We start from the raw sequence: 19,934 nt of genomic DNA on the forward strand, positions 1-19,934 counted from the left end.
ACTTCCGGTACGTATGTCAAAATAAGACGAATAAACCAGTACTTTGATTTGAAGGGTGGTTAAAACCATAGACTGTATAAATAAAACCTTAAAACACAGAGATGAGTGTTGTACGTGAAAATAAATAATAATACACGTTTAAAATATCAAGAACCTGTTGTTTCCACAGTTTTAATCACCTTTTATGTACTCACTTATTAATATTTTGCACAATAATTGCACAACTGCATATTTTTAAATTTTCACTTCAAAAAGAGAAAATTAGTTAATTTTTTTTCCCAATATTCTGTATTATAAAGGGTTAGGCACATATAATAAAAACTATTTTAACCTGAGGAACATAAAGGTGCATGCCTTTATTTAGATACAACATAGCACAATGATCGTTAAAAAGAAAACCTTGGGGCATTAATCATTTACAAAAATGCTGTAGTCCAATGTGAGCGCATTTTAATTTTTAATGTTTTCCTCCTCTTCTTTTTCTTCTTCCTTTTCTTCTCTCACTTCCTCTTACACAGATAACCCTTAATGCTTAGATAATCAGATTAATGCATGTTTGTATTTTACTGTCTTACATTGATCAATCATGTATTTACAGAGGTGAAGCTGGGAATGTGCACCGCCATCTACTGTTTAAACAGTGAAATGACTAAGAGATTTTAATTGAATAGTGAGGTCAAAAAAAATAATTTTAGTAATTAAAAATGTACCTGTGTTACATCAAAGTTTGGAGGTTAAAAATGGTTTGAAAATGCAGAAAATATTCTGTTTCTACGTTGATAATATGCAAATGTCTGTTGGATTTAAGTATACATGTCACTACTCTCCACTGTCTCCACCAATGTCACTAAGTTTTGTTAAATTACCACAAACTCTTGGACACACGTGAGCACTTTCCTACCATGACAAGTGGAAATGTCTGATGAGGGAAAAAAGACTATTGATCATGAGGGTAGGATGGATTTAAAACAATATCTGTTTTTTTCTCAAAATTCAAGGACGGGTGAAACACTTATAAATTAATAATGACAATAAATAATAATCGGTTTTGTAAAGTTAAATATTTTTTAAACTTGAACACAATTTTGTTTTTCACATGGCCTCGTAGACTCCTCTACTACTTTACAATAACCATCCAGGCAGCTTTGAACAGACTACTTCCTCTTTCCTGTACAAACTGCCTTCACAGATGCGCGCCCCCGCCTTTTATTTATTCATTCATTCAAAGTTAACCCGGACCTGTCCCGGACCACTCCACGTTAAACCTGCTCCGACTCTCAGGTGAGCTCCATCTGCCTTGTTATTATCATTTTCAGCTAAAGTGGGTGATTTTCCTATGGACGTTTGAATGGCAGAACACATGAGGTCCTAGTACACGTGTTAGCTTTACTCTGAGACTGTATGACAGGAAGGCGCAAAGAACGCACATTAAGGCGCGTTAATTCAACATTACAGGTGGATTATAAACTGTTTACGGTTTCAATACAACTTTACTACTACAATCAAACTTATTGTATCTGTTAATATCACAAATGACTGGCCACATGTTAGGATGTATTGGACTTTGCTGCATTCGAGCTGCTTTCACTATGTTGTCAGAGATAATGAGCTCTTGGCAGATGATTACCGGCTGATGTAACTTTAACAAAACATATAATACATTTACAGAGTCGTGAATGTTACATGCTGCTGCAGGCAGGAACCAACATCTGTGCAGTGTTGCTGCCGAATTATCTTTACAAGTGCAAGTCCCGAATTCAAAATAAGAGCACAGAAATTTTATTAGCAAAAATGTACTAAAACTATTAAAAGTAACAGTACTTATTATGTAGAATGGCTCCTTTTACTCTGTTTTGTTCTTACAGAATATTATATTATTTGTTTTATCACGAAGAAATACATGTAAGATCGTTTTTAAAGCTGTGGCTAGTCAATGTGGAGCCAATTTCATACTTTAATTCTATGTACACTATATCACTGGGTAGATTAGTAACACAATTATGTTAGAAATAATTATATATAGGAGTCAAGTACATAAAGTGCAGTAGAAGTATATAGTAGCAGAAAATTGAAGTACTCAAGTAAAGTAAAATAATGTTAAATGTGTACTTTAGGCTTTAAGGCTTTAGTACGTGAGTTAACGTACTGAATAATACAGGTCAAGTCTCAGAGAAAGTTGCATTTAGACTTCATATTCTGATGAAAGCTTGTCAGTGTCCCGGTGTCAATCAACCAACTACTGCTGGGGCGAGAGAGGAGAGGATGGACGACTTCTGGAAACAGAGCCGAACTTTTCCTCGTCATCCAAATGACCCCAAAATGCCCAAAATATCACAACTACCCCAAAAGAAATAACAAATGAAATAGCCGGAAGTCGGAAAACCCGCCTAATCTTGAAACCGCGCTTGATTTGGAGATTACCGTATATGACGGCGACGCAATCAAATGAGTCACGGTCGCAGCCTGCCCGTGATGCAGCTGTACAAACGCGGGGGAACTGACAAGCATGTACTACTGTAAAATCTTCATTACCTTCTTTTAAGGAGGGTTTTATTTTCTTAAAATAATAATTAGTCTTCATTTGTTATTTTCTTTATGAATGTATTTTTTATAATTGTAATATTAGGGCTAATGCCTTATAAATAATGTCTTATAAATTAAATAAAAGTTATAAATTAGTTTGTATTCACTTATATTTTTATTACTGCTACATTTTTTCTACCATCTACAAAGGCTCTTATTTTCTTTAAATATTATATGGCTAATGTTTTTATTTAGGCTATCATTATATTTATGAATTAGTTTTTATTGATTTGTATTTTGTTTACCATAATATCTTTATTACAATACATTTAATTTGTTTTATTCTCTATTGATGTCACTTAAAGTTGAAAGGGACACATTTAACAGTGGTGGAACCAGTATTAAGATTCTAAATGAAAATACTTTAAGAGGAGAAGTCATGCATTGAAAACTTAAATAATGTTACAATTATCTGCAATAAAAGTGATCACAGTGCAGTAACACTCCTTCCAGTGCTTTACTATTGCATCTGATGTTTTTAGACTGATATTACTGCTGTATTTACATGTATGTTGTATTTTGCTGCTGTAGATGTTTTTTTTATTTTAACTACTTTATGTACTGTTGGCTGGGTTATTCTGCAGCAATGCATCATGGTCTATAAGACCATTTATGTTTGTCGCATCACTGAGGACCAGGTATCCCTAAACAGTCAGAAAGACAGCCGAGTTTTCAGTCATGTGAAGAGAAGACAAATGTAGTGGAGTAACAAGAATAATATTTGTCTAAATTCTCCAAAATAACAAGTTATTAGTTTTCAGTCCTGCTTACATGTTATGTGTACTTTTAACAAACGAAATGTTTATTCTTTACTGTGTGCAGAAACGTGACAGAAACAACAGGATGTCGAACGAAAAGAATCAGTCTACACCTGCCGACCGGTGAGTTTGGTGTCTTTGTGTTAAACATAAAGTTAACCTGCTTCAGATCGGATAATAACTTTCTTTTGTCTCCACAGCCATCATGCTGTCGGCTTCATCATCTTCGTGCTCGGAGTGGGAACTCTGCTGCCCTGGAACTTCTTCATGACAGCCTCTCAGGTTTACCTCCACACCTTCTTCTTCTTCTTCTTCTTCTTCTTCTTCTTCTTCTTCTTCTTCAAATAGTCCTTTAATTTTTAGTCTTCAGATGCTTTGTTTTAGAGAGCATTGCTGTAAACTGCTTAAAATGACACAAAGAGCGCGGTAACACTTGCTTTTAAAATGTTTTTCAGGAAAATAGAAGAAGTTTGCTATAGTGGTCATAGTGGTGATATTGGACAAAGACTGGACCTGTTTACACTTGTCGTGTCTATCATGCATCCCAAAGGTGTCGAAGGTTCTGCAGCTTGAATGTCATATCACTCCAAGCAAATGTATTATGTCCGACCGTCGCTAGACAATCTCTAAATGTGTTTTCCTAGCTGCTAGTTAGCTAACACAACAATATTCCTGAGCTAATACAGGCTGTTACAACTGCTGAGATTGGCAGAACAAAATCTGTTTGGACTTGCATAAGAGGGAAAGAGATATCTGTCCAGGTTGGGAATGCAGGCAGCGGGAACAGGCAATCATTAATTATCTCTGTTTACAGATTCTGCATGAAAATGTAGAATCCGTTGGCGCAAGTTAAATTATGTCATCAGATGTTAGCCGATGGGCTCTGAGAATGACGGGCAGGTGACATGAAGGCAAAACTCATAAATTCATAAAAGGACAAAGACACCTTGATTGAGCTGGCATTCAAACAAAGGAAACGGTTCGGCATGCAGATAAGAGATTTAGAGAAACATTAGACTCGTTAAAAGTGGTGAAGGGGACCGGAGGCGAAGTCCAAGGACACCCGGTGAAGAAAAAGGAGAATGCTGGAGGAACCGAAAGAAAGACTGAGCGTTTAAACCATGAAAGACATCGAGTCAAACTTCCCCCATCAACCTTGGCTCGTGGTTTGATTGATCCAATTAAAATATGTCTTCGTGGTTGTTTCACTTGTGATCTTTTAAATCTTCGTGTAAACAGGGTCAAATCTCCCCTCCACCAATGACACCATTTTTTTGTTATCTTATGTAAAGACGGTGAATGATTTTCCTTATTTTTCCTCTTTGTTAAAGTATTTCAACGGTCGCCTCAAAGCACCAAACAACGCCTCAAACGTCACATCGGAGGGTACGAGTAAAGACTACAACTACGACAGCTGGATGGCCTTGCTTTCCCAGCTGCCCCTGCTGCTGTTCACCCTGCTCAACTCTTTCCTGTATCAGTGGTGAGTTAAAGGCGTCACACAAAAGTAAACACGTTTAAAATTGATCTGATGGTCTGCAGTCGTGTTCTTGTGTGTGGTCGACGACATGATGATGATATTTTCTCTCTGCAGGGTGAAGGAGCGTTTCCGTGTGGCCTTCAGCCTCGTCGTCATCTTCCTCCTCTTCTCCCTCACGGCTGCTCTGGTCCAGGTCCCCATGGAGCCGGACACCTTCTTCTCGGTCACAATGGCAACCGTCTGGTTCATCAACAGTGAGTTTTAGGTTAAATAGACATTCGGGTTTGTCCCCATAAAAATCCACCAAAAAGCATAAAAATCAAACATAGAACATTTAATTTAAAGCAGCTGTGAGGAACTGTCATCGTGTGGATTTTGGCGCCCCCTGTGGACAAAATGTGTAGTGTTTAGTCTCATTCAGAGCTTGGCAATCTGGATTTGGTAATCCTGAAAAGTCTGTATCGGGATTATCCAGTTCCAGTTTTACTTTGAAAAACCAGGACAACAGGAAGAGGGATTATCTGATCCTGGATAGCAAAATAATTAGGATTTACGAATGTGGATCAGTCTGAAACTCTTTGAACAACTGGGCCCCGGTGATAAAATGAAGGGGAAGTCCACTCGACTGTCGTGCTATTACTCTACAAATAATATTGCTGTCCACAACTGTAATGTTATAAGTTTGTGTGTGTGTGTGTGCGCGCGTGTGTGCGCGTGTGTGCGCGTGTGTGCGCAGTGTTCGGCGCCGTGCTGCAGGGCAGTCTGTTCGGGGTGGTCGGTCTGTTACCCTCTCAGTACAGCACTCTGTTCATGAGCGGTCAGGGTCTGGCCGGGATCTTCGCTGCACTCGCGATGCTCTTCTCCATCTTAAGTAAGTTACAACCTTAAAGGTGCACATACTGATTATTTTCATCTTGGATTAATGTGTGCATTAAAATATATGAATATAAATGTCCTGCTCAATGTGAACTTGGTTAAATTCTACTTCACAGACGAGTGTTTACCTGTTTATTTTCCTCTGCAGGTGACACAGATGGAAGCTCAGACGCGTTGGGATACTTCATCACTCCCTGTGTGGCCACTCTGGTGACTCTGCTGTGTTACCTGCTGCTGCCACACCTGGTGAGGAGACAGACAGACAAAACAGCCGTCTTTAATCCAGCAGTACACCTTACTGAATATCTATAATACCTGAAGCATTACAAGTCTTTGAAATTATTTTTTATTATTTAGAAAATAAAATAACAAAATTGTTTATTTACAAGGAAAAATATTATAATACACACGTCGATGCTTCTGCTGCCAATGCTCAGAACGTAAATGATGAACATCTGCCTTCAGTTATTAGAGCCAGACCGATATTTCATATATAAGGACATGGATCAAAGAATCATTAGCATCATTGGAATCATAGACATTATATACATTTGTATTTTCTTATCATTTAAAATAATTATTTGTAATGAGGAATATTATTATCAGGTCTTCTTACAGTGTTGTTTCTCTCCTGCAGGAATTTGCTCGTTTTTACCTGAACAGAAGTCAGTCTGACAAAGTGGAGACGGTGCAGAAACTCCTCGGCAGAACAGGTATTTATAAATTAGCATCATGCTAACGTTATAGTTGTGATTTAGCTAATCTAGGTCAAAGGTTTCACCATTCAGAAATCCATTACTGAGTCTGAACCCACAGTCCTTCAAGAATTGCTCACAAAGGAACATCTTTAGCACTGTCCATTCAAGATTTAGCAGCTATGTAAACAGGAAGTTGGTAGCACTGTAGCATCAAAAGCTAGCAAAGCATCCATTAAGGTTTGAGGGGCACAAAAGATCTTTTGAAAACAGTAATATAACTTACATACATCATGGTGAAGTCAGCGTGTTTCAGAGATGGTGTGTTTCTGTCAAATGTAATTTACAATATTTAAACAACTTTTGTTACGTTTCAGGGCAGATATGTTCAGTTGTAGAGAGGTCATATGTTAGCGAGCTAGCATTACCTCTTTCAGTCAGCTACACCTGACAGTTAGTGGGCGTAAAAATTGTACTAATCTCAATTTAAGAACTTGTTTGTGATGTGCACCCTGTTTACAGTTTGAGCGATCATGTTATTAACTTATTCACTAAAACATTTTTACTTGTTTTTTTACTTTTAAAGACGAAAAAGTCTCACGCAACAACGCTAAAGACCTCGAGGCTAACGGGAAGCTCTTCAGTGTGCAAGAAGAGAATCAGGAGCGATCCTCAGTCTTTGCCGTCTTCAGAAAGGTGAAAAACTTTTAACCTGTTTTTCTATTTGGAGTATATTGTCCAGGTATTTATGACTCTAGCTGTGTCTCAATTCGGGGCTGCGTCTTTTGAAGGACGCGGTCTACAAAGGATGAGTCATACGTAGCTTGTGTAGACGCTAAGGCCGGACTGAAATGAGACGTCTGGTCTACGGAGGATTTCCTGTTTGCGTCACCAGCTGTTCCCGCCCTTACCTTTGCGTCACATAGTGCCGCTCTGTGACACCTAGCAACAGGTAGCTAGCTATCAAAACTAACGTCACATAACTTAATCTATTGTTTTAAAGATCATTGGTCTCAAGGCCCCCGTATCTCTAGCTATTAGAGTTGAAACCAAAAACTTTTACCTTTTAAAGTGCGAAAACCATCTCATACTTCTGTTTGAAAAGTTGTCTTCTCTTCTAATTCCTAACTTCTTTTCTTTCCTATAATCATTATTATTGCACTTTAGCATTTTAGCACCTCCTCTTGAGCATGCTGCACCCACATCTCACTGCACATATCCACATCATGAGTCTTAATCTTGAAAACTGTCTTTGTATCCTGCAGATCTGGCGGATGGCGCTGTGTGTGACGTGTGTGTTTGCGGTCACTCTGTCAGTGTTTCCTGTGATCACAGTCCGAGTTCAGACCATCTACACCGACAGCAAAGCCTGGAGTGAGACACCACATTATTTATTGTCTCGATATTTTATTGGGTTATCTTCATTATTATGCCATATTATTTGTAAGTGCTTGATAACCAAACAAACATGTCAGCAACAGTCTGATGTTCTATGTAAATAAAAAACAAGTTATTGTTTATTCACTGTATTTATCGTCTTAACTCTGTACTGAGTTCTGTTTTCTGTCTCCAACAGAAAAAATGTTCACCTGCGTCTGCTGCTTCATCGTTTTTAACACCATGGACTTAGTTGGTCGCTCCGCCCCGTCTCTCGCCCAATGGGTGAGTCTGCTGCCTCTTTGCAGTGACTGTATATAAAGATATGGCGTGTTGCAAGTTGGACCCCTTAGGTGTCCTTGGCGTGTTGGACCCCTTAGGTGTCCTTGGCGTGTTGGAGCCCTCAGGTGTCCTTGGCGTGTTGGACCCCTTAGGTGTCCTTGGCGTGTTGGAGCCCTCAGGTGTCCTTGGCGTGTTGGACCCCTCAGGTGTCCTTGGCGTGTTGGAGCCCTCAGGTGGGCTCAGTCTGCAGCAGAACAGCTTCTTGTGTCGGTCTGAAGCAGATATTCACGCTGATGGAAAGTTCAATGACTGTAGTGTTAGTGTTAGTTACGTCTCCTCTCGCCGTTCCTCCTCTACTCTGCTACTCGGGAACAGAACGCTGCAGGAGCCCCATTTGTCAACAGAGCTGTCAATCATGAGGCCACACCCCCTTTTTATAGCATCAAATAACGTGGACATAAATCAGCATGATAAGAACTAACTATAATGACAGAAACCATGTTTGAGAAAAATGTATTTGACGTGTATTTTGATTTTATAGTTTGACTCATGTCCCATCTGTTAACATGGAGGAGGCGGGCTTTATGAGCTATACTGCAGCCAGTCAGCAGGGGGCGATAGAGAGGGTTTGGCTTCACTTTGAGGGAGCTGTCATGTCGTCTGTGCCTCTTTGCTCTTTAAAAAGGTCTTCATGTTAATCATTCCTAACTGACTGTGTTGATGTCCGTGCAGCCTTCGAAGGAGAGCTGTCTGTTTCCTGTGGCCGTGTTGTCTCGTCTGGTCTTCATCCCTCTCTTCATGCTGTGTAACGTCCAAAACTCCAGACTCACCGTCCTCTTCAGTCACGACTGCGCCTTCGCCATCATCATGGCCCTCTTCTCCTTCTCTAACGGATACTTGGCGAGCCTCTGCATGGCCTACGCTCCACAGTGAGTCCTCAGCAGGAAGTGTGTGATAGCAGTGATAGCAGTAGAGCTCAGGCTGACCCAGAGCCCCGGTGTTTTTGCTTTAACAACTGTATAACTGTGCATTCTACCTTACATATTAACAACCATCTCCTCAGAGTGTCTTTTAGTACAAGCTTCAATGTCAAAATAACAATTAATTATGCACCTTCCCAACCAAGCCAGTGCTAGCGTTAGCTGATAACTTAGCATAACCTCTCGCTCCTCCAGCTCCAGCCTCTCGACAGAATATGGTCACTTCTGGCTCCAAAAAAAAAGATGGCGAAGACCAAACTCAAAGCTTAAAAATGTTAGTCAATAAACCAGTGTATGACGTCATCATGGCTACAGCCACTTCTTAGTCTAGTCTCTCCTCTGGATAAACGTACATTTATTGACCCTTAGTGGTAAAAATCAAAGAGTTACAGTGTCGTTTTTTTGTGGTGGTTGAAGTCGTTTAGTTCCAGCTTTGGATCGTAAAACTTTGTTCAAAAAGAGATCAATAAAGTCGTGTTGATGTGTGGCTGGTTGTAACTGTGTGTCTCCGTCCTTCAGGTTGGTGCGGTGTAAAGACTGTGAGACAGCCGGCTCTCTGATGACCTTCTTCCTGGTTCTGGGTCTGGCACTGGGAGCCTCATTCTCCTTCCTACTGGGCAAACTGGTTTAGCCAACTGGAATGGAGGAGTCTCAATGGATCAACAGGGCAGGACTAGGCCATAGTCTTTGATATATTATTTGCAGAGACCCAACATGAATCCACCATGAGCAAGAAAAACCTCCTTAAACAGGCAGAAACCGCGAGCAGAACCAGGCTCATGGTGAACACATCTAAAGAGACCGGATGGACCGAGGAAGAGAACGAGTGAAACTTCCTCGCAGGAAATCTGGCCACGTGATAAAATGTCAGTTTCATCTGAAGATCGAATAACACCAAGTAAAAGCACTTCGTATTTGTAGAAACAATTCTTCCATTTTGAGGCCATTAAAGATCCCTTTCAAACGCATACACAGAAAAACATATCTCCTGGGATGTATACTGTTTAGTACATGGATTATTAAAGTTTTATGTTATTATTATGAAATATAGGGTTTATTAAGGGATTATAAATCACTTCTCTACAGCTGAAAATATGATGAGATATAACTTTATTAAATAAGAGTAACACAAAAATACCAACTAAAATATAAAGTGTAATAGGGTTAAATGCAAAGGAACAATAGAAGGATAGAAGTACAATAAGTTAAGTACAAAATAATCTTTTAAATGCTTTTTAATTAAAGAAAATACAATTAATTTATGTTTCAGTGTGATGAAAAATTGTTGTGATGTCTAACTAATATTGTGGTCTCAGGTGTGTTTAAGGTGTGTGTGTGTGTGTGTGTGTGTGTGTGTGAAGGATCGTGTCTGGTGTGAAAACAGTCACGTGTGAAATATGCTTCACCATTGGACACCAGTACTTTACTTGCCTATTTTAATAGCCTATTTGCTTATTTACAATGGGATCCTGCAGCAAGCAAATATTCGCAATGTTGGGCACAACACAGTGATGACATCACAGCAACAGAGCGTTCCTATTGGTCGCTGATTACAGAGAGGTTTATGGTTTTACGGATTTAAAGGGACAGTGCAGTTGAAGTTAAACATTGAACTGTATAGTTTACTTTGTCTGTTCACTGAACTTAGTTTTTGTGTGTTTTAATTTATCTTTTTTATGTTCTGAATTTTTTATAAGGGATTAATGGGGCTCTTTTATTTTAGTGTTATGTTTTTACATGAATGTTTGTTTATGCCAAACTGCTGTAAAAAGGTTTTGTAAGCTGAAGACTTTCTTTTATTCTCTGTATTTATGTTCTTTTTGTACAATGTTCACTTTCTTGTTTCTTTCACAATAAAATGCTCTAAATCTTCTGTGTTGTGTTTTTAGTACCAGGCTGTAAACATGTTTATTTCTGCTGTGAAGTTTTAACATGGCGCTCTATGGGGACTGACTCACTGCTGCAGACAGCCTCAAGTGGACAAAAGAGGAACTGCAGGGTTTGACTCTTTTTACACTGACAGAAAATAATCACCTGAGGTATCTACGCAGCAGGAGGAAGACACAGCGCTACTACCACTACTACTCTTTATAGCCCTTCAGCTATAAGCACAGTTCATCCTGTCAAAGGTTCATATTTAAACTGACAGTTAAATGACACTAATATCTGCTCTGCCTGCTGCACAGCATGTAGAAACACCTGAACACTTCACACTGAGTGAACATGGAGCCTCTGTGGTTCTGCTGCTGCTGCGTGTTTCCTCTTCCTCCCGCTCGGCCCTTTTCCTTTGACCTCATGTCCTCCTGCTTCCTCCCATTCTTCCTCTCTCTCCACGGGAAAAGAAAAGGAAAGTTACAGCAAGAGGTTACTCACTGGTTTATAAATCAATTTAAAACATGGGAAAGCAGAACTAACGATGGAGCATTTTTAGACATAGCTGCAGACTTGTGAGGGTGAGTTCATTCTTTATTCTGTTTTTAATTTCTGGACTCCGTTTATATCCCCTTAAAGTCTGGTGATATTTAACGTTTATCCTGCTGTCAACGAACTTCATGAAAAGACCAAAACAAACAGTGAAGCCATATAAGCTTCTCTGTGAGGCTGTAATTAGAGAACATCAGCATGCTAACATTCTCACGCCAGCCTGATGCAAAGCTGGTATATTTAACAAGTTCACCACCTCGGTTTAGCGTGTTAGCATGCTAAAATGTTGCAAAACACGGAGTGCTAGAGAAATAAACTATTAATACTATAATACATCCTCAGGGGAACATTAGTGTGTGGATGAAATCTAAAGGCATCTAAAAACTGCTAATTTGAATCTACGGACGGTAAGTCACCGTATTGGAATGTCTGTAAGAAATGTTGTGCGCCAGTTGGTCACAAGTGTAAACCTGCTGGTGGAGCTATAAAAAAAGTCAGAGGATCACCAAAGTCTTCAGGATTCCTTCTCTGGGCATCATGAATATGGGAACCTAACCCACAGTTATGGAGATATTTCGGTCTGAACCAAAGGACATTGGCGCCAAAGCACTCTCTTTTATCTTTAGGCTGGTGGTCGCATGCGTGTGGCTGACTCACTGATCTTTTGAAGCCTCGATTATGGTGGTGGCCATCTTGTTTTTTTTCTTGCCTTTTCTGTCTGATCGGGCCCTTAGGCATCCGTCTCTGAGGTCCACGAAATTTCAGGGAAATCTATCCAACAGTTAAGAAGCTATTTCAGTCTGGACCAAAGTTACGGCACTAGCATAGCAGCTAAAAACAGCCTCTCTTTTATCCATGCATCAATGGTTGTATACCATTACTGACACATTTTGTCGCCATCTTGTTTATTTGGAGCCAGAAGTGACCATATTTGGAAGAGCTGGAGAGTGAGGGGTTTTCAAATGCTATGTTATCAGCTAGCACTAGAGCTAGCTTGGTTTGCAAGATGCATCCATAATTCATTATTTGTGTTTAGTGATTTTTATTTCAACCAAACACTGAACAAGACATTACTTTAGGTTTGCATTGTAGCAGGTGTCAGTCACAGGTAGCCCCGCCCTAACCCCTCCCCTCTTCCTGGTGTGTGTGACTCTCAATGGGAGCATCAGTGACTACATGAACATCATGCTGTGTTGAAGAAGACTTGAAACTAGAGACTGAGACCATAAACTCATTAGGAAGAGAGAACGATAACTATTTTCTCATAGACCTTTTTTTGCAACCAGTGGAAGACTACAGGTTTCAGACACTTACATATAAACTACACGTCCACTTTTTATACATAAATGAGAGAACTAAAGGTGAACATGACGCTTTAATGTGAGCTGTAAACGCTCCGTGTGGACTCTGCTCTCTTTTATCAAACATACAGGTAGATATACGGATTCTCTGTTAACTAAAAGGTTTTAAAAAGTCTGCTGGGAGAAAAGCTGAAGAGGATTTAATATTTGGGGTTTTGCCTGCAGCTACAGCCTCACAATAAGCTCTGTTGTTATTGACCTGAGAGAGCGAGGCATGCAGGGGCAGCTGATTATCAGAGCGGGGTGTGTGTGTGTGTGTGTGTGTGTGTGTGCGTGTGTGTAATGAACCAGGTTGAAGCTGTTACGTCAGCGTGGACTCAGTCGACAGGAGACGTTTGAAGCAGACAAACTGGCCGTGCAGCTCATTTCCCTGGAATTTGTTTGACTTCAGAAAAACAACATGGCTGAAACACACAGAGTGACAGCAGCACCGGGCAGGAAGGTGAGTCCACACACACACACACACCTGAGCACACAGGTCAGAGGTTATAAACCAATCAGAGAGCAGAGGGAGTTGATCAGTCTGACATGTCTCAGGGTCACTTTTGTCTTCTTACTTCAGGTGAATGTTTGGACTGAAAACTAGTTTATTCAAAGGACGCCAACTTTTTACTTGTGGGAAGCTGGCCAGAGTGAAACAATGCAACTTCCTGTCAGATTTAACAAAATAAAAGCTGTATTCTTCTATACAAATTGCAAGCAGTTTGACTCTGATTTTAAGTTGCTCTTAATGTTTGAATATTTTGACCATCAAAATAAAATCTCTCTTTTTAAGTAGAATATTTCTGTAACTCGTAAACAAACACATAAAGTAATAATTAAACACTAGATGTCATTGATTACTTAAAGATCGATATGATGTCTTAGAGCTGAAAGAATAAAACAGGTGTGTAGGAATAAAAAATAACTCATTACATCACTACATTAAAATGTCAGCTGCTTTTATTTTGAAGGCAAAACTAAACTCATTAAATGTCTAGTTTCAGTCGTACTTTTTACGCAGCACGTGCTGGTCACGGGGCGTGTGACGTCACGCTGTGAGCTGCGCAGCTCTGAGTTGTTGTGAGTGTCGATCCAACTTTTAGTCAACATTTAAGATCGTGAATATCTTTGACAGGAACGCGTTTATATCGTTTTACTGCTTCTGCGTGTTATTGGGGGATATTATGATTATATGATTTTTTTAAACTTTGAATATAGACAAAGAAAACTATTTATATATATATAAATATATGTAATCAATGTAAATGCAGTTTAAAGTGTGATTTCTTCTTTAAAGATTAAACAATCAGTTTGATGTGGTGACAAAGTGACAGATAACATTTTAAAATATGATCTGCTTTATTTTCTATTCTCAATATGCCACTTAAACTGAGCTACATTTCAGAGGGAACGTTGACATCCGGTTCATGATCCTGTAAATAAAGCTTCTATGTTTGCAGAGCTTCAGGATACAAATGCAGTAATGTTTCCTCTTCTTCTTGCAGAAATGGGTTTTTCCACAGAGAAGTGAAGAAAATAAACCGAGCGTCGGTTCTTCTGCCAGAGACGCTCACAGGAGTCTGGTAACATCGAGCAGTCAGAAACATTACACAGTGTAGAAAAACAACATTTCATATTGTTTCATTAACACTAAATGAACACAATCATGTTCATCACAAGCCAGATGGGAACAATTATGTTCATGGCATAAAAATGAGGTAAATTAGAAATGTACAAAACCCAAAGACTCAAGATTCTTGATAATAAGTATAAATAATAATATTAGTTTTTAAGTGTAATAAATAAAACAATGTCCTGCTTTCACTCTTTGTTTTAACTTTGCAATGTGACTGTGAATGTGCCTCTGGAGACAACTTTATTGTCAAATTATAAAAATGTGATTTTAACAATCAATGGAAAAATAAGACATTGATAATAAACTGTGACAACATTAGAGGAAAAAAGAAGATTACATGGAGAATAAAGTCAAAATGAAATATCAGATGCATTAGATGCATACTGTAGTCACAACTTATAAAATAATAAATCAGTATAGTACTAAAAAAAAGTTGTAATTTTAAGAGAAAAAAATTTGATATTTTAAAATAATTTAATTTCACAAGAAAAAGTTTAGCCTGATTTGGATCCAGTTTATTTTGAGGTCATTTTGCTGAAGCCTGACGGTGCATTCAATGACCCCAGAAAAATACAGAGGTAAGGAAACATAAATACAACATACAAATATTTACAATTCAAGATATGAAAAATAATAAAGAAAATAAAACACAAAAATATCTTAAAATCAACATTTAGTTTTTATTCTTATTTTTGTTTTCAACTCACCAAGCACTCAAATAAAAAAAAGTTTATGTTGATTACGTTTGTTCTTTCTGTTTATGTTAATGTGTGTGTGTGTGTGTGTGTGTGTGTGTGTGTGTGTGTGTGTGTGTGTACACACAGGCGGTTCCCTTCAGAGGTCACATCAGCGGTGGGATGTGTCCGGGGAAGAAGGTGGTGATGGTGGGCGTTGTGGACCCTCGTCCTGACAGGTGAGATTACCTTCAGGTGACATAAACTTTACTTTATGAATGAACCTTCCTCCTCCGCTCGGCATCAAAACATAACTATTGATTTATTCGATCGTCCTTCCTTTCATTTTCATTCCTTCTTTTCTATCACTGCCTCCAGTGTTGGAATGTAACTGTAATTACTAACGTACTGTACTTAAAGACACATTTGAGTGGCTTGTACTTGATGTTTGGTCAATTAAAGGGGAACTCAGGTATGTTTAAACCTTGGCCCTATTTTTACATATTTTGTCTAAATGATTAATAGGTAGAAAAAAGTGTTTGAATGTCTCCAGTAGATTTCTTTTTGTACATTTTACTTATTTAGACCCTAAAACATGTCAAAATACGACCAAGGATGAAAATACCAGACTTCCCCTTTAAGATTACATTTGAGGTACCTTTAAGGGAAATATTGTGTTTAAGGAATATGTTTTGTGATAAATCAAACTCCCAAACACTAACTTTCTATTCAGTCGGAAGAGTGCTGTCACATTCTGTCTGGTATTCGTCCCTTCTTTAGATTCTACGTCGCGCTGACTTGTGGTCGTGGAACATCCGGGGAGCCTCCGCCTAATGTGGCTCTGGAGCTCTGTGTTCGGTTCAGGGACCGACAAGTCGTGCGCAGGGCCTGTGTGTCCGGATCCTGGGGAGACATCGAGAGAGCCGTGCCTTTCTTCCCCTTCATCAAAGACCAGCCGTTCAAGGTACCAAGATCTGCTCACAAGCTGAGAGTCCTTCCAGTGAAGGCTGTTTGGACCGTAGACTGTATAAAAAGATGGCCAACATGACAGCTCCCTAAAGTGCTGCCAAACCCTCTCTGCCGCCCCCTGCTGACTGGCTGCAGTATAGCTCATAAAGCCCTTTATGTTCAGTCATTGATTTGTACCTTCAGGAAAAATACAGATTCATCTGATGTGGAAAATCAAACTGACACGGCTCTCCTGAAAAAACTAAATGTCTTTGTGGCATCTTTTCTGTCCGGTTTCACTTACATGTGAAATTAAATAACTTCCCTTTTTGCCTCTTCTCTCCTCCCAGATGGAGTTTCACTGTGAACAGAGTCGGCTCCGTGTGTTTGTGGACGGACAGAAGCTGTTTGATTTTTCCCACAGACTCACGTCACTCGACAAAGTGGACACGTTGTGGATCAAAGGAAGCATCACCATCACTAAACTGGCCTAAAAATCACCTGGACCTGGACTTTGTGGAGCTCAGACTACAGGACTGTGTATAAGACGTGATATTTTTCGAAGATATTTTTCAGGTAGCAGTAGTAGCAACCTGTAAATCACAAGTAGCCCCGCCCTAAACCCTCCCTCTCTCTGGTGTGTGTGACTCTCAATGGGAGCATCAGTAACTAAATGAACATCACGCTGTGTTGAAGAAGACTTGAAACTAGAGATTGAGACCATAAACTCATTAGGAACATGTTTACTGAGGGAATACATCAGGAGAGGAGGAGGAGCATGTTCTCATAGACTTCTTTTTGTCACCAATGGAGACGCCACCTGCTGGGGAGAGAAGGCAGGTTTAGGACACTTCGGAGGCCTTGTCTACTTCTTAAATACAGTCTGTAACAGTCTGATTCACTCGGGAGTTTGAGTTCTCAGAAGTTTAACATGAAGAGAAAGTAGTCTCCGTGTTGGTGACAGATGTGTGTTTCATTATTTCTGCCGTACAACAACGGAAACACAACTCCTTAATTTTTAGTCCAATTAAAATAAAAGATCTAAGACTTTTTACTTTGCATAAAAAAGGTTTAATTTCAGTCAAATGTAGTTCTTCTTTGCAAATATAATCCATTTATCTGGCAGGTGTGTCCTCTCAGTTGTTTTCTTGAGATCTCGACTTATTTATCTCGTTTTCTTGAGATAACACAGCTGCAATAGAGGAAATGTCAGATGATCGTTTCCCCTCAAAACAAACAGAAACAGGCTTAACTGACCTCATCAGGGTGGGCGATGGCAGCACGGCATGTCCTGCTCTGTAATATCACAGGGACCAGCCTGATGTTCTGTTTTCTACATCGACAGGAAATGATCCCGTCATCACGAGAAAACCAGCTTTGTTATCTCGAGATCCTTTTCACTGGAAAACAGAGTAAATAAAATGTAAGGATGCATGTCCACTTAGGGCTTCCGTAGTATCTGAAACATCCAAACTGACTCCTCGTCCTTTTACCTGCGCCATCTTCTGAGTCCATCTGTGGTCTTTCTATTATACAGATGAGCACAGGAAAATGTGTTATCCATCACACAGACTTGTGTAGATCTTAAGTTTAGTTGTGGATCATTACACACATATTTGTCACTCATATTAAAACTACAGTTTCAGACTGGATCTTAGAGGAGTTTAGCTGTTTCTTTTATAATGTGTCATCATGTTTGAGTAGCTGAAAAAACTCTCAGGAAATGTTTTATAATAACCTCTGCAGATTAAAGTGCAGCACTGTTCAGTCATTAATCATCACTGTAATTAACCGGTTATATGATGCTGAAAACTTCACTGTTTGTTATTTTTCTCGTCTTGTTTTTTTTTACTTTTCCTTTACAGAACTTTTATATTCTTACGTTTCAGACCTTTTTATTATGACACAGTTTGGTTCATTCATTGTTCCCAGATCGTCCCACATCACACTCTGTCATTGTTATGTAAATCAGTCAATGTTCATTAATGTTCAAACCTGCATTGTATTTTTAAAAACCCATTGTCACAGATTATCTGGGGAACATTCCTGTGCAGCTTGTGTTAGAAGAACCTTACAAGCTGAAATCTATACGTGTGTTTTTATAGCATTGTTTGATTAAACTGGTGACAGGAAATACGACAAACAAGGCAGGTTGAAAGATAGACAACAAAAGAATCAAACAGTGGGTGCTGTGAAGTTTGAGGGTTTAGCAAGTTAACTCTGTAACTAGAGTGGTTCAAGAAGTACTCAGATCCTTAACTTGTGTAAAATAAACAATATATCAAAAGTACTCACAATGTACCGTAGCAATGAGGTGAAATATGTGCGGACTACCTCACACCACATGATCCTGCTGCCTTTAACTACACACTCATGAAGGAAAAATACATCCTTCTGTTTGACCTTAATGACTGTGTGTTAACAGTGTTTAAAGATTTTCAAAATAAAGTGATTCATGACTGTGTTTCTTCTGGGTGAATCATGTTTTAAAAAATGTCTCTTAAAAGAAGTGAAATAAAGCAACAGTTATTGTCCTAACTGTTTTTATTATGAGATTATCTATTTATTTTTTATCATATATAAGTTTATAAAATGTCAAAAATAATGTATTTGTATGAAATGTCTACACAGTTAATACTGCTATTGCATTTGTATGCACATTAAAATGTATTCTGATATTGCAGCGGACTTATTTTAGTTGGATATTCAACAAACACTTTTTGGGATATTTTACTAAAAGCTTCCTGATATTAAAATTTTTGGGGATATTTAAGTTTTGTTTTTTTAAAACAGATATTTCCTGGATACTTTACCATTATTATTATTATTATTATTATTAATATCATCATCATTATTATTATTATTATTTTAGATATTAAACAAATGTGAAATGTTCAAATATTCTAATCATACTTCTTTAAAACATTTTTTTCATATATTTCAATAATCTTTTTGCATAAAATAATTTATTTTGGAAATTTCCTTTTGGAAGTCATGTCGAATTGTTGACAGATACTTTCTGTTTTTTCAAAGATATTTAACCAATATTTCCATTATTTTTTTAGCAGTGTTCACTGATTCATTTTCATTGTTTAGAATATTTTTGTTTGTGCATGTTAGTATAAACAAAATTCATTCTGGTATTACAGTATGCTAACGTTAGCTGGATATTTAACCACTATTTTTTTAGGATATATTAAAAAATGTTCCTGATGTTAATATTTTGTGGGATATTTGAGTTTTTTTTAAAGATATTTCCCGGATATTTTACCTTTTTTTTCTAGATCAAATCGTTTGCAGATAGTTTCTGTATTTTTTTAAAAACATATTTAACCAATATTTTTGGTTATTTAATTTTTAATTGCAGGGTTCACTGATTCATTTGCAGATATTTCCCTAATTTAACAAATTTATAGATATATTATAACATTTAGTCAGATAGGCCTTTATTTTCAAATGCTTTTGTGCTTGTTTCTATGATTAGTTTTTAGTTTATTAGTAATTATTTTATCCAATATGTCATTACTCATTTAATTCATTTGTTTTTTTGTTTTGTTTTTTACTGATAGATTGAATTAAATATAGCAGTCAGTTTTTATTTACAGTTGCAAGGTGGGTAGTAACCAGTCAATGTAGTCAGTAAAAAACAAATATGACGGTAAACGGTTTTTGGATGTCACTTAGCAGAGAATCAGTGCTGCAGTGGTCCTTGCCTTTAACACAGTCTCTGCTGGTAACGATGTTTTGTGTGTGATCTAAACCGGTGTACCTGTTAAACATGGAAAGTTTTGAAAGAACCAGCAGACGACCGACCTGCCACAGCGGTGCATGCTGGGTGATATTGAGGCAGGGTAGCAGCAGCAGCAGCAGCAGCAGCC

General features: G+C 38.4%; 2 protein-coding genes across 2 annotated transcripts; both read left to right on the plus strand.

Annotated features, from left to right (window-relative positions):
- Positions 1 to 1,226: 1,226 nt before the first annotated feature.
- On the plus strand, positions 1,227 to 10,850 carry LOC138594640 (equilibrative nucleoside transporter 2-like). Its single transcript, XM_069665810.1, has 13 exons — positions 1,227 to 1,281; positions 3,406 to 3,464; positions 3,542 to 3,623; positions 4,673 to 4,824; positions 4,936 to 5,075; positions 5,558 to 5,692; positions 5,846 to 5,943; positions 6,335 to 6,410; positions 6,979 to 7,088; positions 7,658 to 7,766; positions 7,969 to 8,054; positions 8,784 to 8,980; positions 9,551 to 10,850. Exons 2-13 carry the CDS (start codon positions 3,427 to 3,429, stop codon positions 9,660 to 9,662), a joined length of 1,335 nt encoding a protein of 444 aa, XP_069521911.1. The 5' UTR covers positions 1,227 to 1,281; positions 3,406 to 3,426; the 3' UTR covers positions 9,663 to 10,850.
- A 579-nt stretch (positions 10,851 to 11,429) lies between these two features.
- Positions 11,430 to 18,676, plus strand: LOC138594696 (galectin-related protein-like). The gene is made up of 6 exons (XM_069665877.1): positions 11,430 to 11,484; positions 13,108 to 13,258; positions 14,304 to 14,381; positions 15,259 to 15,347; positions 15,889 to 16,072; positions 16,407 to 18,676. The coding sequence occupies exons 2-6, from the start codon at positions 13,217 to 13,219 to the stop codon at positions 16,548 to 16,550; spliced, it is 537 nt and encodes a 178-aa protein (XP_069521978.1). The 5' UTR covers positions 11,430 to 11,484; positions 13,108 to 13,216; the 3' UTR covers positions 16,551 to 18,676.
- The last annotated feature ends 1,258 nt before the right edge of the window (positions 18,677 to 19,934 follow it).

Source organism: Semicossyphus pulcher, unplaced genomic scaffold (genome assembly GCF_022749685.1).
Source record: "Semicossyphus pulcher isolate SPU_LCO1_2020_fin unplaced genomic scaffold, fSemPul1.0.p SCAF_17, whole genome shotgun sequence".
NCBI classification, from domain to species: domain Eukaryota; kingdom Metazoa; phylum Chordata; class Actinopteri; order Labriformes; family Labridae; genus Semicossyphus; species Semicossyphus pulcher.

Excerpts from the sequence above, each read along its gene's own strand:
- LOC138594640 (XM_069665810.1), top strand. The coding sequence starts at position 3,427 with ATGTCGAACGAAAAGAATCAGTCTACACCTGCCGACCG. Across the intron at positions 5,944-6,334 it reads ACCTGCTGCTGCCACACCTG|GAATTTGCTCGTTTTTACCT; the intron begins GTGAGGAGACAG and ends TCTCTCCTGCAG. Across the intron at positions 7,767-7,968 it reads CACCGACAGCAAAGCCTGGA|AAAAAATGTTCACCTGCGTC; the intron begins GTGAGACACCAC and ends TGTCTCCAACAG.
- LOC138594696 (XM_069665877.1), top strand. The coding sequence starts at position 13,217 with ATGGCTGAAACACACAGAGTGACAGCAGCACCGGGCAGGAAG. Across the intron at positions 13,259-14,303 it reads CAGCAGCACCGGGCAGGAAG|AAATGGGTTTTTCCACAGAG; the intron begins GTGAGTCCACAC and ends TTCTTCTTGCAG. Across the intron at positions 14,382-15,258 it reads GAGACGCTCACAGGAGTCTG|GCGGTTCCCTTCAGAGGTCA; the intron begins GTAACATCGAGC and ends GTGTACACACAG.